The sequence below is a fragment of the Pan troglodytes genome, chromosome 4 (assembly GCF_028858775.2).
Source record: "Pan troglodytes isolate AG18354 chromosome 4, NHGRI_mPanTro3-v2.0_pri, whole genome shotgun sequence".
In the NCBI taxonomy this organism is placed as follows: Eukaryota; Metazoa; Chordata; class Mammalia; order Primates; family Hominidae; genus Pan; species Pan troglodytes.
The window spans coordinates 30,041,796-30,059,236 of record NC_072402.2 but is presented as its reverse complement, the minus strand read 5'-3'; the positions used below and the strand labels follow the sequence as shown (position 1 = coordinate 30,059,236).

Here is a 17,441-nt window from a genome sequence, read left to right as displayed (position 1 = left end):
TCATATCCTTTGCCCACTTTTTGATGAGGTTGTTTTTCTCTCGTAAATTTGTTTAAGTTCTTTGTAGATTCTGGATATTAGCTCTTTGTCAGATGGATAGATTGCAAAAATTTTCTCCCATTCTGTAGGTTGCCTGCTCACTCTGATGATAGTTTCTTTGCTGTGCAGAAGCTCTTTAGTTTAATTAGGACTCATTTGTCTATTTTGGCTTTTGTTGCCATTGCTTTTGGTATTTTGGTCATGAAGTCTTTGCCCCTGCCTATGTCCTGAATGGTATTGCCTAGGTTTTCTTCTAGTGTTTTTATGGTTTTAGGTCTTATGTTTAAGTCTTTAATCCATCTTGAGTTAATTTTTGTATAAAGTGTAAGGAAGGGATCCAGTTTCAGTTTTCTGCATATGGCTAGCCAGTTTTCCCAACACCATTTATTAAATAGAGAATGCTTTCCCCATTGCTTGTTGTCAGGTTTGTCAAAGATCAGATGGTTGTATGTAGATGTTTGGTGTTATTTCTGAGGTCTCTGTTCTGATCCATTGGTCAGTCTCTCTGTTTTGGTACCAGTACCATGCTGTCTTGATTACTGTAGCCTTGTAATATAGTTTGAAGTCAAGTAGTATGGTGCCTCCAGCTTTGTTCTTTTTGCTTAGGATTGTCTTGGCTATGAGGGCTCTTGTTTGGTTCCATATGAAATTTAAAGCAGTTTTATTTTTCTAATTTGGTGAAGAAAGTTGGTGTTAGCTTGGTGGGGATAGCATTGAATCTATAAATTATTTTGGGAAGTACGGCCATTTTCATGATATTGATTCTTCCTATCCATGAGCATGGAATGTTTATCTGTTTATTTGTGTCCTCTCTTATTTCGTTGAGCAGTGGTTTATAGTTCTGCTGAAAGAGGTCCTTCATATATAGATAGTTTGAGACAATCCCTTGTAAGTTGTATTCCTAGGTATTTTATTCTCTTTGTAGCAATTGTGAATGGGAATTCACTCATGATTTGGCTCTCTGTTTGTCTGTTATTGGTGTATAGGAATGCTTGTGATTTTTGCACATTGATTTTTTATCCTGTGACTTTGCTGAAGTTATTTATCAGCTTAAGGAGGTTTTGGGCTGAGATGATGGGGTTTTCTAAATATACAATCATGTCATCCACGAACAGAGACAATTTGACTTCCTCTTTTCCTAACTGAATACCCTTTATTTCTCTCTCTTGCCTGATCTCCCTGGCCAGGACTACCAACACTATGTTGAATAGGAGTGGTAAGAAAGGGCATCCTTGTCTTGTGCTGGTTTTCAAAGGGAATGCTTCCAGTTTTTGCCCATTCAATATGATTTTGGCTGTGGGTTTGTCATAAATAGCTCTTATTATTTTGAGATACTTTCCACCAATACCTAGTTTATTGAGCGTTTTTAGCATGAAGGGCTGTTGAATTTTGTCGAAGGCTTTTTCTGCATCTATTGAGATAATCATATGGTTTTTGTCATTGGTTTTGTTTATGTGATGGATTATGTTTATTGATTTGCATATGTTGGACCAGCCTTGTATCCCAGGGATGAAGCTGACTTGATTGTGGTGGATAAGATTTTTGATGTGCTGCTGGATTCGGTTTTCCAGTATTTTATTGAGGATTTTTGCATCGACATTCACCATGGATATTGGCCTGACACACACACACACACACACACATATATATATATATATATATATATATATATATATATATATATATATATATAGTGTGTGTGTTTCTCTGCCAGATTTTGGAATCAGGATGATGCTGGCCTCATAAAATGAGTTAGGGAGGATTCCCTCTTTCTCTATATTTTGGATTAGTTTCAGAAGGAATGGTACCAGTTCCTCTTTGTACTTCTGGTAGAATTTGGCTGTGAATCTGTCTAGTCCTGGCCTTTTTTTGGTTTGTACGCTATTAATTACTGCTTCAATTTCAGAACTTGCTATTAGTCTATTCAGGGATTTGACCTCTTCCTGGTTTAGTCTTGGGAGGGTGTATGTGTCCAGGAATTTATCCATTTATTCTAGATTTTCTAGTTTATTTGTGTAGAAATGTTTATAGTATTCTCTGAAGGTAGTTTGTATTTCTGTGGGATCGATGGTGATATCCCCTGTATTATTTTTTATTGCATCTATTTGATTCTTCTCCCTTTTCTTCTTTATTAGTCTGGCTAGCAGTCTATCTATTTTGTTGATCCTTTCAAAAAAACAGCTCCTGAATTCATTGATTTTTTGAAGGGATTTTCGTGTCTCTATCTCCTTCAGTTCTGCTCTGATCTTAGTTATTTCTTGTCTTCTGCTAGCTTTTGAATTTGTTTGCTCTTGCTTCTCTAGTCCTTTTAATTGTGATATTAGGGTGTCAATTTTGGATCTTTCCTGCTTTCTCTTGTGGGCACTTAGTGCTATAAATTTCCCTCTACACATTGGTTTAAATGTGTCCCACAGATTCTGGTACCTTTTGTCTTTGCTCTCGTTGATTTCAAAGAACATCTTTATTCCTGCCTTCATTTTGTTATTTACCCAGTAGTCATTCAGGAACAGGTTGACCAGTTTCCATGTAGTTGTGCAGTTTTGTGTGAGTTTCTTACTCCTGAGTTCTAATTTGCACTGTGGTCTGAGAGACAGCTTGTTATGACTTCCGTTCTTTTGTATTTGCTGAGGAGTGTTTTACTTCCAATTATGTGGTCAATTTTAGCCTAATTGTGGTGTGGTGTTGAGAAGAATGTATATTCTGTTGATTTGGGGTACAGAGTTCTGTAGATGTCTGTTAAGTCTGCTTGGTCCAGAGCTGAGTTCAAGTCCTGGATATCGTTATTAATGTTCTATCTTGTTGATCTGTCTAATATTGACAGTGGGGTGTTAAAGTCTTCCACTATCATTGTGTGGAAGTCTACGTCTCTTTGGAGGTCTCTAAGAACTTGTATTATGAATCTGGGTGCTCCTGTATTGGGTGCATATATATTTAGGATAGTTAGCTCTTCTTGTTGAATTGATCCCTTTACCATTATGTAATGCCCCTCTTTGTCTTTTCTGATCTTTGTTGCTTTAAAGTCTGTTTTATCAGAGATAGAATTGCAACCCCTGCTTTTTATTTGCTTTCCCTTTGCTTGGTAAATCTTCCTCCATCAGTTTATTTTGAGCCTATATGTGTCTTTGCACGTGAGATTGGTTTCCTGAATACAGCACGCTGATGGGTTTTTGACTCTATCCAATTTGCCACTCTGTGTTTTTTAATTGGGGCATTTTGTCATTTACATTTAACGTTAATATTGTTGTGTGAATTTGATCCTGTCGTTATGATGCTAGCTGGTTATTTTTCCCATTAGTTGATGCTGTTTCTTCATAGCGTCAATCGTCTTTATAATTTAGTATGTTTTTGTAGTGGATTGTACCGCTTGTTCCTTTCCATGTTTAGCGCTTCCTTCAGGAGCTCTTGTAAAGCAGGCCTGGTGGTTACAAAATCTCTGAGCATTTGCTTTTCTATAAAGGATTTTATTTGTCCTTCAAGCTTAGTTTGGCTAGATATGAAATTCTATCTAGGGTTGAAAATTCTGTTTTTTAAGAATGTCAACTATTGGCCCCCACTCTCCTCTGTCTTGTGGGGTTTCTGCCAAGAGATTTGCTGTTGATCTAATGGGCCTCCCTTTATGGGTAACCTGAACTTTCTCTCTGGCTGCTCTTTACATTTTTTCCTTCATTTCAACCTTGGTGAATCTGACAATTATGTGTCTTGGAGTTGCTCTTCTCGAGGAGTATCTTTGTGGCGTTCTCTGTATTTCCTGAATTTGAATGTTGGCCTGCCTTGCTAAGCTGGGGAAGTTCTGGATAATATCCTGAAGAGTGTTCTCTAACTTGGTTCCATTCTCCCTGTCACTTTCAGGTACACCAATCAAACATAGATTTTGTCTTTTCACATAGTCCCATGTTTCTTGAAGGCTTTGTTTGTTTCTTTTCACTCTTTTTTCTCTAATCTTGTCTTCTCACTTTATTTTATTGAGTTGATTTTCAATATCTGATATCCTTTCTTCTGCTTGATCGATTCAGCTATTGATATGTATGCTTCACGAAGTTCTCATGCTGTGTTTTTCAGCTCCATCAGGTCATTTATGTTCTTCTCTAAACTGGTTATTCTAGTTTGCAATTCATCTAACATTTTTTCAATATTCTTAGCTTCCTTGCATTCCGTTAGAACATGTGCTCTGTCCCTGGGACTTATCTATAAGACCCCGACTGGGGCTGCTGCCTTTTTTTTCAGAGATGCCCTGCCCAGACAGCAGGAATTTCATTCTTTATAAACAGATTTGTTTTATTAGAATCTTACTCAGAAGTTACTGGTCAGGCACAGTGGCTCACGCCTGTAATTCCAGCACTTTGGGAGGCCGAGGTAGGTGGATCACAAGGTCAGGAGATTGAGACCATCCTGGCTAACATGGTGAAACCCCGTTTCTACTAAAAATACAAAAAATTAGCCAGGTGTGGTGGCGGGTGCCTGTAGCCCCACCTACTCAGGAGGCTGAGGCGGGAGAGTATTGTGAACCTGGGAGGCAGAGCTTGCAGTGAGCCGGGATGGTGCCACTGCCCTCCAGCACTCCAGCCTGGGCGACAGAGTGAGACTCTAATGAAAAAAAAAAACAAAACGAAAAAAGAAGTTACTGTGAAAAGTTAAAATGGAAAGTGTTCCATAATTAAAGTTAGATTTTGTACATGAATTATTAAAAAATAATCCTTTCCAGAATATACTATTTTAAAAAACTATTTTAAAAATTTTACTTTTTTGCTTCTGGGCTTTAAAAACACATGTAACTTTTGTGATATTATATAGTTCCAAGAAATGTTGTTAATGATGTCTGTACTTTAAAAAGTCATATCCATGATACGAATGATTCTATTTTATAGCATTATGCAAATTTGTTTTATTTCCAAGCTTTCAGTCATTTTTTTCCCCAAAGCTAGCACCAAAGATTGCTTTGCAAGAATATCAAATCAAATTTCCACTCTCTGAAACATTTTGTGTGAGCTAGAAAACTTTCACATGAACAAGAAAATAATTAAGGCAGCAAAAGAGACCATTGTTCATCACCCAGGCCAAATCATAACATGACTACAACCAGATAATAAATGCTGCCATTTTCTAGTTTGGGATTTAATTTAATTATTATTATTATTTTTACAGAATCATGTCCGCTAATTATAATAGGTGGGATGATATGGACTTGAAAACAATCTCCCGTGACTTACTCAGGAGATACTTGTCTTGATTATTCCAAAAGTTCCCAGGCTTTAAGACTCAGTAAACCATAGTATTTTTCAATAAAAGCAGACATCTCTTTTGTGTTTTTTAAAATCCTGCATCCACTTAACAATAGTTAACACCTATAGCACTGGTCAGTCTACCATTTTTGTTATTTCACCCAACCATTTGTTCTAGCTCCTAAAGTTTCTTCTGGGCTACACTTATTGAATAATAACATTGTGCAAAGTATTAGGCACCAAGTAATTAGTCTGTAAACATATGTAAGTCCTCACAGTGACAGGTAGAGCAAATTTAAAACATGTTTGATTCAAATTAAAGGTTTATTCCATTTCTATTGCTATAAAATAAATGGCAGTAACAATAATAATATATATTCTATCATTAATAGAAGGGAGAAAGAGAAATTGTAGTGCAGTTGTGCACATTCAAGGTAAGAATAAATAAACTTTGAATTCCAAAGGTGAGAAAATCTTAATAGAAACACTCAATATTTATTATGTAGACACATATACACATAGACATACACACAAGCTATAGAATACACATATTCTATATAACTGTTCATGTATTTTGCCTAAGTATACAAAACTGTTTTCTTTTTGGACTCAACTTACTTTCATTTCACCAAAGATGCCAACACACCTCCTACTGCAGAGCTTTGTCATTTGTTGACACTTTGCCTACAATTCATTTTCCACTCATTTGCATCATCTCATTTTTATATGACTAGATAGATTCCATCTTTCATGATTCGAGGTAAGCATCATATCCTTAGGAAAGTCTTACCTGGCTAGCAATCTAGACACTTGTCCTTACTATTCAACATTTCAGCACAAGATTTGTTTTCTTCATAGTATCTATTAAAGTAGATTATCATGTGTTTGTATTTTCACCTACAGAGTTGCTGTAGTCACTAATATATAGTCAGCATCTTGTACGGAATCTGTTACCTAGTAGGCTCTGAATAAGCATTAATTGTACAAACAAAAATGTTAATTGTGTATATATTATGTTATACATCACAGATGTGTAATAATTCTTTGTCATTTAGGGAGTGACAAGGGATTATTTGAGAAGAGCAGCAATTTAATTCACTGTAACATACTTTACTGATAAAGTTTATAGGCCTTAATGAGTACAGTTTGCTATCTGCTTTTTCAGGAGTACTCAGTAAAGAATATTTAGAAACAAAATAACTCCATAAAACATCTGTTCGTATCTTAGTGTTGTTCTACTCAGTGTTGATTGGCTTGTCCTTAATTCGTTGTGATCAGACCTCATGCAGAGAACTGAGAACAAACAAAAATGAAATATATTTCACCAAGTCATGAGCAAGTTTTTACATATTTAATGAATAAAAATCATACTTGTACATGTGTACTCAATTTTGTCGAAGTGAACTCAAGATTTGTCTTATTGAGCCTTACAAGTATAATATAGAAAACTGTGACATCAAATTGATTTATTTTTTTCTCAGTTGCTTTTCTTAACTCTGCATTGAATTTTAATTGTTTAATTTGTGCAATTGGGAAAGATGTTGAATGTTAGGCAAATAATTTAAAAGTGGCCAAATCTGACATGTTCTTTTCCATTTATTTCATAATATTGGTAAAAATTACAATTTACGCCATTGCTTATCATTATAAATTAATTTATTTTGTTATGATAGCCAAGTTAATAGCAAAATAATTGCAGAAATATTTTTAATCCAGTATGCTAATTATCATTGTGAAGAATAACAAGAGTTTGCCCCAGAATATGTTCAAATTTTTAAGCATACATATCATCTAGCCTTTTTTATATCTGTATATATACTTTCCTATATTTATATACCACTATTCACACATTCTACAGCCATTTTTGTCAATAATATTTTTAAACAAGATCATAGCTCAGAGTTAAAATAAGGGGCATATTTAATAGAAATTATATTTTCCAAGGAAAACTCACCCTAAGAAAATTTGAATTAAATCTATTTATACAATATTATGTAAACATTTTTATAAAAAATAAAAGAAAATGTTTTTAAAAAAGAAAAAAATTTAAACCAGTACACCACAAAATTAACTCAAAATTAATATTACTCAGACCCAGTTTCTGTATTACCCTTCTGATTTAACAACATTTAACTCTTTTAATTTCAATTATGGGGTTTTTCAATGAAATTCTAAAAAAATTGTTTTATTTTTCCTTCTCGATTTATCAACTTTAGACTATTTCTATTTACTTCTTGTGAAGTATGAGAAATTCTGCCTTGTGAGACTTCTTTTATCTTTCCAAACCTTTTATTAAATTATTTTTAGTTTTTCATATATATATCCTCTAATTTTAAGTGATTTGCTTAAATCTGTATTTCTTATTTCTCTAAATAAAGACAGATTGGATCTCAGACTTCATAAGATGAAAAAAATGCTAATACCCCTACTTTTAGCTACCCAAATTCTCCCTAATTCGACTTCTAACTTCAGATATTCAGACGACTAAAATCCATTGATAAGGTTTATCAAATTTACAGTTCCTACTGCAATAAAATTTAAAATATCTGTGTTTTGTAATATTTTGATTCTAAAATGGAAAACAAAGAGGATTTATATCATTATTGTAAATATTTTTTATTACAGAACATGACAGTGCATAGAGAAGAAAGGATAAGCATAAAGAAGGTGCAATTTTCACACAGAAACTGCAAAATTTTAAAAAGAGTAATCTATTTTTAAGTTAAATATATTACATTTCATTGTGCTAAAACTCATGCTGCATTTGCATTTTCGTTCATTTGGATCACAACGTTTTGTGCAGCTCTTTTTTTTAAAAAAATTCTGATTACTTTGACCTTTTCCTACTTGGCAGAAACAGTATAAAATTTTCTCACACTACTGATGACATTATCCAGATTGTTTATCACAGTACTAAAAAAATGTTTTACATATTACTGATTGCTTTCTAAAGGGGCTTGCCCATTTGTTCTTGGAATATTTTTTCAACGGAAGCTCCTGCTTTCCGCTTTTCATCTTTTTAGAATTCCTTTCTCATTTTGCTAGAGCATATGTTCATTTTTTTTCCTACAAATAACAGATATGGTCACTGACACTATACTTTGTCTATCTGTAAAAATATTTTTATTTCCTTTTGGTTTTAGCTTTGCTAGTTTATAACTGTGGGTTCAAAGTTATTACAGTCAAAATCCTGGAGATATTTCTCCATTGTTTTATTATATATCATCCAATATTGTTCTCGAGAAGTCTGACGTTCATATGCAACCTTCTGTTTGTCCATAGTGATTTGAAAATCTATTACATACGATTTTAAAAGAAGGAATTTGGGGCTCCCATCGCTCTGTGACAACCACCGCCGCCCCCTGCCTAGCAACCACCGCCACCGCCCTGGCCTGTGAGGACCGGCTGTATGATTAGGCCATAATCTTCAATGAGTAAACATATTCCTCAGTTTTGTGGTGTTCTCTGTCACACATGTATGAAATTTCTGAGGGGCAGTGGAGATTACTACCAGGCACGGCATGACCTCTATGCAGACAAATGAACTGTAAGGAACGCCCCATAAGAATGGTTATCCTGGACACAGAAGTGTTGAAACCCGCAGAGCATTTTACAAGAGTTCTCACCTAGATGGGGTAAACCCCAGTGCCCTTACTTTCTGTTAGACTCAGTATTACTGAATTGAAGAATTACTGCTTCTTGTTAGGAGGTTCATTTCATTTATTATTACTTACAGCTTCATATTCAAAGCACTGAAAATTTTAAGTGGAGTATGTTGAAGTAGACTTCAGTTTCTTTGCATCATTTCTGTATCCAATTTTTAAAATTCTTTCATAAACCTATTGAGTGTTTTTTTTAATTAAATTAAGATGGCTTGACTCCTGTGGAAGTCACACAAAAAAACATGAGATTTCTTATTACATACAATCAAACCAATGTGACCTTAAACAAATTTAGAGAGGAACTTAAGAAGTATGGAGTTACCACAATAGTAAGAGTATGTGAAGCAATTTATGACACTATTCTTGTGGAGAAGAAGGTATCCATGTTCTCAATTGGCCTTTTGATGATGGTGCACCACCATCCAACTAGATTGTTGATGACTGGTTAAGTATTGTAAAAATTAAGTTTCGTGAAGAACCTGGTTGATGTATTGCTATTCATTGCATTGCAGGCCTTCAGAGAGCTCCAATACTTGTTGCTTAGCATTAATTGAAGGTGGAATGAAATATGAAGATGCAGTACAATTTATAAGACAAAACCAGCATGAAGCATTTAACAGCAAGAAACTTTTGTAGTTGGAGAAGTATCCTCCTAAAATACAGCTTCTCTTCAAAGACTCCAAAGGTCATAGAAACAACTGTTGCATTCAGTAAAACTGGGGTGCCTCATGCTATTGCCTTGGAAGTGGAACTTGAGACGACCTTTTGTTATACATATTAGACAACATGTTGGCTTAGTGAATAAGTCTAATGAATCTTCCATAGGAGTATTGAAAGGCAGTTTTACCAGACCACAAGCTAGACAGATTTGACAACCTCTGTGTTTGGGTTACAGTCAAACTATTTGGACACTTGGCAAAAGATTTCTGGCTGTCAGTATTTAAAGTGTGCTTGTCATTCATACCAATTGACCTTTCCTGAAATCGTGCATTATTGAGTTATGTCTTGTTTAAATCTATTCACATGCCAGAATCTTAACAATATACAAGAGATTTAAGGTTAGGTGCCAAAATACCCAGCACAATACTTGCATATTTTTAGTATCATATAGAACTAAAATCCCAAGGAACTATGAACACTCTAGGCCTTATGTGGTTTATTCCTTCAATCTTTTCAAACATTGAAAGTAGGGCCTACATGGTTATTTACTTACTCACTTTATGTTTACACCTCCCACATCAGGTTTATTTAAACACCGATTTTTTTTTTTACCAAGTCTTACAGTGATTACTTAACATGTATCTATAAATCTTATTTTCTGCTGTTATGTAAAAACCTCCATTTTGAAAATCTACATTATACAGAAGCATCTGTCTTTAATGTCTTCAGACAAAACAGCCTTACAGTTAATTTAATGTTTGCACTCTGAGATACAACTTAACAGGGAGGGCAGGAGAAAAGAATGGGAGGGGGCTATTAGTTATTTTTAGCAAAATATTGTCTTTGTCTTGTGCAGAACTTGTAGAATATGCTCTTTAGCTTAGTAAATATTTTTAAAGGTAGAGTTGCTTTGTTATTGTAGCTAAAACAATTCTTATTCATAAAATTTCTGAAATTCTTCTAATTTTTTCCATACTCATCAGAAGAAGAAGAAGTTTAACAACTTAATTTTGTTTGAATTGTGATTTTTTTCCCTTTTCTTCTTGACTTCTCCTGCGAAAAAAGAAGTGGGTTTCTGCTAATAAATTGAGCAAACATCTAATATTTTGTATGTCTTTTGAGCTGTGTAACTTAATATTTGGATACCTGATAATTTGTTTTACTATGTACTTGATAAATGGTGATGTGCATTAGTATTCATTCAACTATATATTTATACTGTCTGGGGACATGTTTTATAGTTCTTTGGAAGAAATAATTTGTCAGTGTGTACCAACTTGTAAAAACCTAGTGTGAGAGCTTAAATATCTAAATAAATAATGAAATTGAAATGCAGAAAAAAGGGGGTGGGAATTTTTACATGTTTTCTGTGAGGTAGCTAGTCAACACATTTAACCTGATGACACAGGTTTTTTCTGAATAATGTGTTTCTAATATTTTCTTCATATTTTCTCCCTCCACTTTGTATGTTTTCACTTTAATAGTTGGACATACTTAGATTGAACTTTACATCAATCAATTTTCTATGATATTTTCTATCTAATTGACTTTTGCATTATCAATGTTACCTTCCAAAACTTTAAAAGTTGAAACATTTAATTAAATACTTTTAAAACAATTTTAGACTTAGAGAAGAGTTATATTATGAGAATGCTTTAAAAAACGTTAGCCAGCTTTAGCAGAAAAGACACATGGGAAATCTTCAGCAGAGAGTCCTACTCCACCATGATAATGCTTTTGCTTATTTCTCTCATGAAACCAGATTAATTTAGTGAGAATTTTGATGGGAAATTATTAGTCATACACTTCACAGTCCTGATTTGACTTTTTCTAGCACTTCCTTTTTTCTAATTTTAAAAAAATCTATAATGGATACCCATTTTTCTTCAGTTAATAATGTAAAAAGATAGCATTGATATGGTTAAATTCACTGATATGGTTAAAGTTCTTTAGGGATAGACTAAAAGGCTGATATCACTGCTTTCGAAATTGCCTTGACCTCTATGGAGCTTTTGTTGGGAAATAAAGTTTTATATTTTTTATTTTTATCTTTTAATTTTATTTTTTCCACAAATATTATAAAGTTATCTTATAATCGAGACCCTTGAGGAGAATGGGTTTTACGACTAGTGGCGATTTTTCTTGTGCTTCTTTTGGTCTGCTGGTCTGCAGTTTTCTCTAGTTTGGTTTATTTACTTCCTAAATCCTATCTTCCTTATATTATCCAGAGATTTTGTGAGAGAAAATTGTTCAGGCAGCTTAAAATATTCTCTATGTTTTTATGAATTTTACCAGTTCCACTAGATATTTACTGTAATTTAAATAGAGTTTTATGGTGGAAACAAATTTAAGTATAATTTTTCAGGCCACCATCTTGAACTAAAAGTTAAACTGAATTTTTAAGCTACTATTTTTATTTTTTTAAAAAGAAATAAAATTATTTTAAAAGTTAGAAATAATAGTGACCTGCTGTAAACTTGGTGTTCGGATTATAACCTGTAACTTAAATTTGTAAAAACATTCATATTTCATCTGCTTTTCAAAAGTTAAACAAGTTTGCTTGAAAATATGTAGTAGTCGTAAGGTGTTATGCAGAGAAGAAAAAACAGCCTCTATATCAAATTTCATATAAGGAATTCTCTTGAGATGCACTTTTATAGAACATTTTACCTCACCACAGAATTTTATAAGTACCCGATCTTTTTTACTTCACCATAAGAATACTTAGGCACAAAAGAGATAAATGGCATCCTCTGGGTATAGTCTCAGTAAAATGAAGTTCAAATAAACATCTTAACAACCAGAGAGCTTAATAAGGACTGTCGCCCCAGCCAGATAAAAGCAATAGACAAAATAACAACAGCAGAAGCAACAACAATAAGCAAACCACAATTTTTTTAAATTGCCTTTAAAGATATTGAAAGCTGAAGACTAGCAATACAGAATGAGAGTCTAAGATTTCAATTTATACTTGTCATGGAAAGCTAAACAATGTCCAGAAATTAGCAGTACCTTTTCTTTCTCATTTTATTTATGATAGTCAATGTCTTTGTTTGTTTTAGTTGTAGGTAGTAGAATAGTATAATGCTAAGTATATTTCTTAACTAGGGTTCACTTGGCAGCCATTCTAATAAATCTTTGTTCTTTTCTTTTAAGGTTTCTGCTTTGTTTTAGAAAATTCAGAGATTGCACCAGGAATTCATTTTTTTTGTCTTTTTGGACAGTTAATGTTCGTAAGTTAGTTTATAAGAAAAATTCCTTTGCAATGCCTAAGTGCCTAGCACTCATTTGTTCCCCTCATGATCTCCTTGGCGATTCTTATATTTTTATAAGGGAAATCTATGAAATGCAATCAATCTGTGTGGGTTTTATATATGCACTCCCAACTTGCTCAGCTTGCTCAGATGTGCAGAAAACATCCGGGATCAAAACAAGGAGGAGAGGAAACTGAAGTCCATCAGGATAAACAAGAATAAAATGCATTTCATTTATTAATCAAACCACAAGTCAGTATTTTCAAAATAGATAATAAAGCATTCAAAAAACAAGATAGGAGACCATAGTATACTTTAAGTTGGTGAACATGCTAAAATGTTTTCTCTTCCCTGCTCGTGCTAAAGGATGAGAACAGCACATATACACAGACCTGGAGAAGTTTTGGTACACCTTTCTCTTGGAGACCCCATGAACTGTGGTGAATTAGAGAGGCTACCTTAGTGTCTTGCTTAGAGGTGAGCTTGCTTATAGCTTCATCAACATTCTGTGGTCAAGAGCAAGGGTAAGCATCTCCTGTAGGATTTTCGGCCCAGTGGCACACATAAGAATCCAAAAGAGGGTTAAAGGATTAACCCTTGAAGATGTGTTTTGAGGATATGAACATTATAAAATTATAAATATGATGAGGCCTTCTCTTTAAGCTCTAAAATCCACACAATGCAGAGCTCAATAAAATATAAAGACAATAACAATTTGGAAAGAAACCACAGGAAATATTCTTTGCCTTCCTATTCTTTAAAAAGAGCCTATCTGTATTGTACCCTAAATTTAAAAACATGATTCTGAATCTGGGAGCGTTGGGAGCCAGATGTTCACAGGGTTATGTCTTCATTTATTTCACTCAGTTAAAAACTCACAGAACAGAACAATGTGGCTACCCAATGTTTAATTTTATATCATGACTTTTATTTAGAATGAGTTGGTCAGCAGGAAAATCTATGCTTTCTAGTGTCACCTTTGACTTTCGAATCTGTTCCTTTTCCTCCACTGTATGTTACTCTGAGTCGTCCTAAGGCTGTGAGTGCTGTTCCCAGGACTTTCACCTCCTGTGTATTTACATTAAACATTTCATGAAACAAAACACTATTCTGGAATTTAGAAGGTTGTTTCTTCACAGCAGTAATTAATAGGTAGGTATGTATTTTTGTGAAGAGACAGGCTTTTCCTGGGGGAACAGTGTTAGGGACATAGTGCTGGGCTAAATAAAATCAAATAGCCTCACATCTGTCATGTCCTGACCATCTATGAGCTGAACCTTAGATGTTTATTGCATTAAATTATCCTGGGGGTTAAAATGAGTCCTATACTCTCTTCCTCAATTATTTAAGGTCCTTAAAACCAGAAAGTGAGACCGTATTCACCTTCACCACTGCATTGCCTTGCTGCCTAGGTTAGGCATATGGAAGACCCCTAAAAAATATTTGTAAAAATTAATGAATGGATGGATGGATGGATGAACAAGTAAACAATAAAACAGTTAGTTGCCATCTAACTGGTTTCCACACATAACATTTATTACAACTTACTTTTTAAATGAAATATGTATTATTTTTCACCACTAGATTACAGTGCACAATCAGCCTCTTTTTGGCCATTTCTGTTTCATCAGTGCCTAAGGAGCTAAATCAAGCGGAAAGCTTTATCTGAAATCCAGAAGTCTTATCCATTGAGCACATAAAGTGTAATACATTTTACATTTAATGAAGACATACATGGATTGCCATCCTAGAGCCCTGGCTAAATTATCTGACTCTCAGATGACTGTGTTCTGCCTACTTAACTTCTCTATGCAGCAACTATTACTTTTAATGTTTTTCTCCATCCTTTAACTAACATTTAAAATTATTTTGCACTTTCATTTGTAACTACCTAGGGGTGAAATGCAACAGCTATTTTTGTGGTGGTTAGAGTGGACCCTGAAGAAATGCATTTAAATTTGCAAAGTACTTTAGTTGCTTTTGAGACTTAAATTACTGCTCTGTAAATGTAGCATATTGCAACTGCCAATGCTGCTATAAAATAATGTATTGAGAAAGATTATAGACTTGTCTAAGATTACTTTCTTTGTTGTCATTTTTGCCATCCACTTTCTACCAATTTTCTTTTTTCTGTATTAAATGAAAAATGTTTAAGGAATTTACCCTCTTTCCTCATTCCAGAGGCAAACTACCTAAGCAGATTAAAAGACTTTGGCTATCATAGCAAGCTATTTTGGAATATCAGTGTCATTTTCAATATATTATTTTCCTTTTGAAAACCATTTATACGTAATTAAAAGTGAAATGATTTATAATAATTAGCCAGTGAACTCAATCCGGGCAGTAGTAACTTAATGGCTCATATCACATTCTCTATACAAATGTCATCCAAATATTTGGTTCCAGTTGGTTTATTTTGGAAAGGTTCCACAGTAAGACAATTTTGTCTATCTTTGACAGTCAAAACAGTTCTACCAGTCTGCTTCATTAGTTGCTTTAGTTCAGCTAATATGCAACTCTCATGATCAATCCATGCCCTCAAGGTTTGGAGTCTTTTAAGAGGAAAAAAGAAAAACAAGAGTAGTCAATGAATTATTGGAAAGGAGTATTGTGACAAATGCTTTATGTTACTGTTAAAGCCAGAGACCCTGGAGGAAGAAGAATCTCACTCCATCAGTTACAAATGGAGTGAGATTCATATTTATGCCTTCCAGAATTTCCTGCTATTTCCATATAGATTATACAATTTTTAAAAAAAATGTTGAAAATCCAATCAAAATTATTTTCTGAGAAAATTTCTCAATTAACTCTGCTTATTTATGCAAGCTTCCCTTTGCAACTAACTACCCTTAATTAATCATTGTTGTTTTCTATTTTCTAAGTTGCTTTATAAATATGTGAATATTTGTGTTAAGTACATTCTTTTTCTTTCCCAATTTGTTATAAACTCTATTTAAAAAAAAAGGTTTGGGTGTCCTCTGTGTCGTCCTATATTTAATAATCTATTATACCAAAAATGTCAGATATAATCTCTTTCCCAGTTTTATTTATTGTAAAGAGTGATTATTGACACATACTGAAAAATTAAGTATAATCAATATGAACTTTCCTTCACAACTGGAATTGATTAACTGAGATCATAAATTTTAAATGTAAATATGCCTTTAACACAAATTACATATTTTTTGTTTTATTGTTAGAAAATGTAATTATAGGATTACAAAAGTTTAAGAATAAAAAGGTAAAATTTAAGTGCCTAATATGTCGCAAAATTTTTTTCTAATTTTGTATTTTACTAAGTGACATAAATGGCACATAATACAGAATTTGTTCTTTGGATATAATTAATTCATTGATTTGAAAATTGAATGAATACTCAAAAGATTAAAATATAATTACAACTATATGAGGAAATAAAATACATATTTATATTTTCATATACCATTTTACTATTTCCTTTAATAAAGATTTTTCTCTTTTACGAGTTAGACTTTCCAGCTCTGGGCATCTGCCAAGTGCCTAGCCTGGGAAAACTGTTCTTTTTCTGCCTCTTTTAATCTTTATTGCCTTGTTAAGTCTAAATGATGACACTATGTTCTAAATATAAATTACCTACAACTTAAAAATTCTACCTAATCACTACCTTTGTTTAATCACTTCATCATTCATCACTTCATATTACTTTAGTAAGTTTCTTTGACTCTTTTAGATTCTTACCCCCTAAGCAAATTTTAGTTTGCTGTTGTATTTTGAAACATTTCTTCAATTAACCTCTTTTTGAAGTAGCATCTTATTAGGTTTTCTCCAAAATATAACAGAACTACTGCCAAAGGCTTTTTTAGTTTCCTTTCAAATAGCATTTCTTTTCTTTTGAGCCAAACACTTTAGCCTAGGTAGTACTATCAGAACAAATCCTGAATCTCAATGGTTTAACAGAACAAAACTTTGATTTTCTCTCATAGTACATGCCCAGTGCTGGCTATCAGGGAGCTTTGTTCAGCTTCGTCACTCAGGAGCTCAGTAAAGGAAGAATTAATATCCCCATATACTACCATGACCACTGTAACCCTGAGGGATAAAGTCAGGAGACTGGTGAATCACCACTCCCTTTCACCATTCTTAAACAACACTTTCTATTTATGTCATCTAAACTACTATGTTATCTATTTATTCAAGTCACATGGCAACATTAGACTTGAAATGGGATAGAGAAGTGCAATCTCACAATCTGACCAGAAGGAAGAAATATTTCGAAACAAAACATTAGAAATATTTCGTGAATGATATTTTGCGTTTGCACATTGCACTCCAGTCTAATTAACATAAGCAAATACCCAAATTTGTTATTGATGGAGGATTTTTCTTCTTGGGTACTTTGAAAACCGGGGACCCCCGGCCGGTGATGCCTCGGCCAGGCCTTGCTCAGCCACACTGGCATGCCCCAGCTCACCTGTGTAATAGCTTGTACCTGCATTTGGAGGTTCTGGAGATTTTGTACTATCCCCAAGAAAAAGAAGGATATGCTGGACATTGAAGGGTGAGGGGGGCGGAGAAGAATTTTACTGAGTGACAAAACAGCTCTCAGCAGAAAGGGGATGTGGCAGGTG

At 33.8% G+C, this 17,441-nt stretch overlaps 1 protein-coding gene and 1 pseudogene across 1 annotated transcript; both read left to right on the top strand.

The window, feature by feature from the left end:
* Positions 1–8,667: 8,667 nt before the first annotated feature.
* Positions 8,668–8,854, top strand: LOC129388409 (uncharacterized). The gene is given in 1 exon segment (XM_055078644.1): positions 8,668–8,854. A coding segment is annotated over 1 exon segment (135 nt). The 3' UTR covers positions 8,803–8,854.
* Positions 8,855–9,127: 273 nt separating this feature from the next.
* Positions 9,128–9,707, top strand: LOC100612215 (protein tyrosine phosphatase type IVA 1-like; annotated as a pseudogene).
* Positions 9,708–17,441: the final 7,734 nt, after the last annotated feature.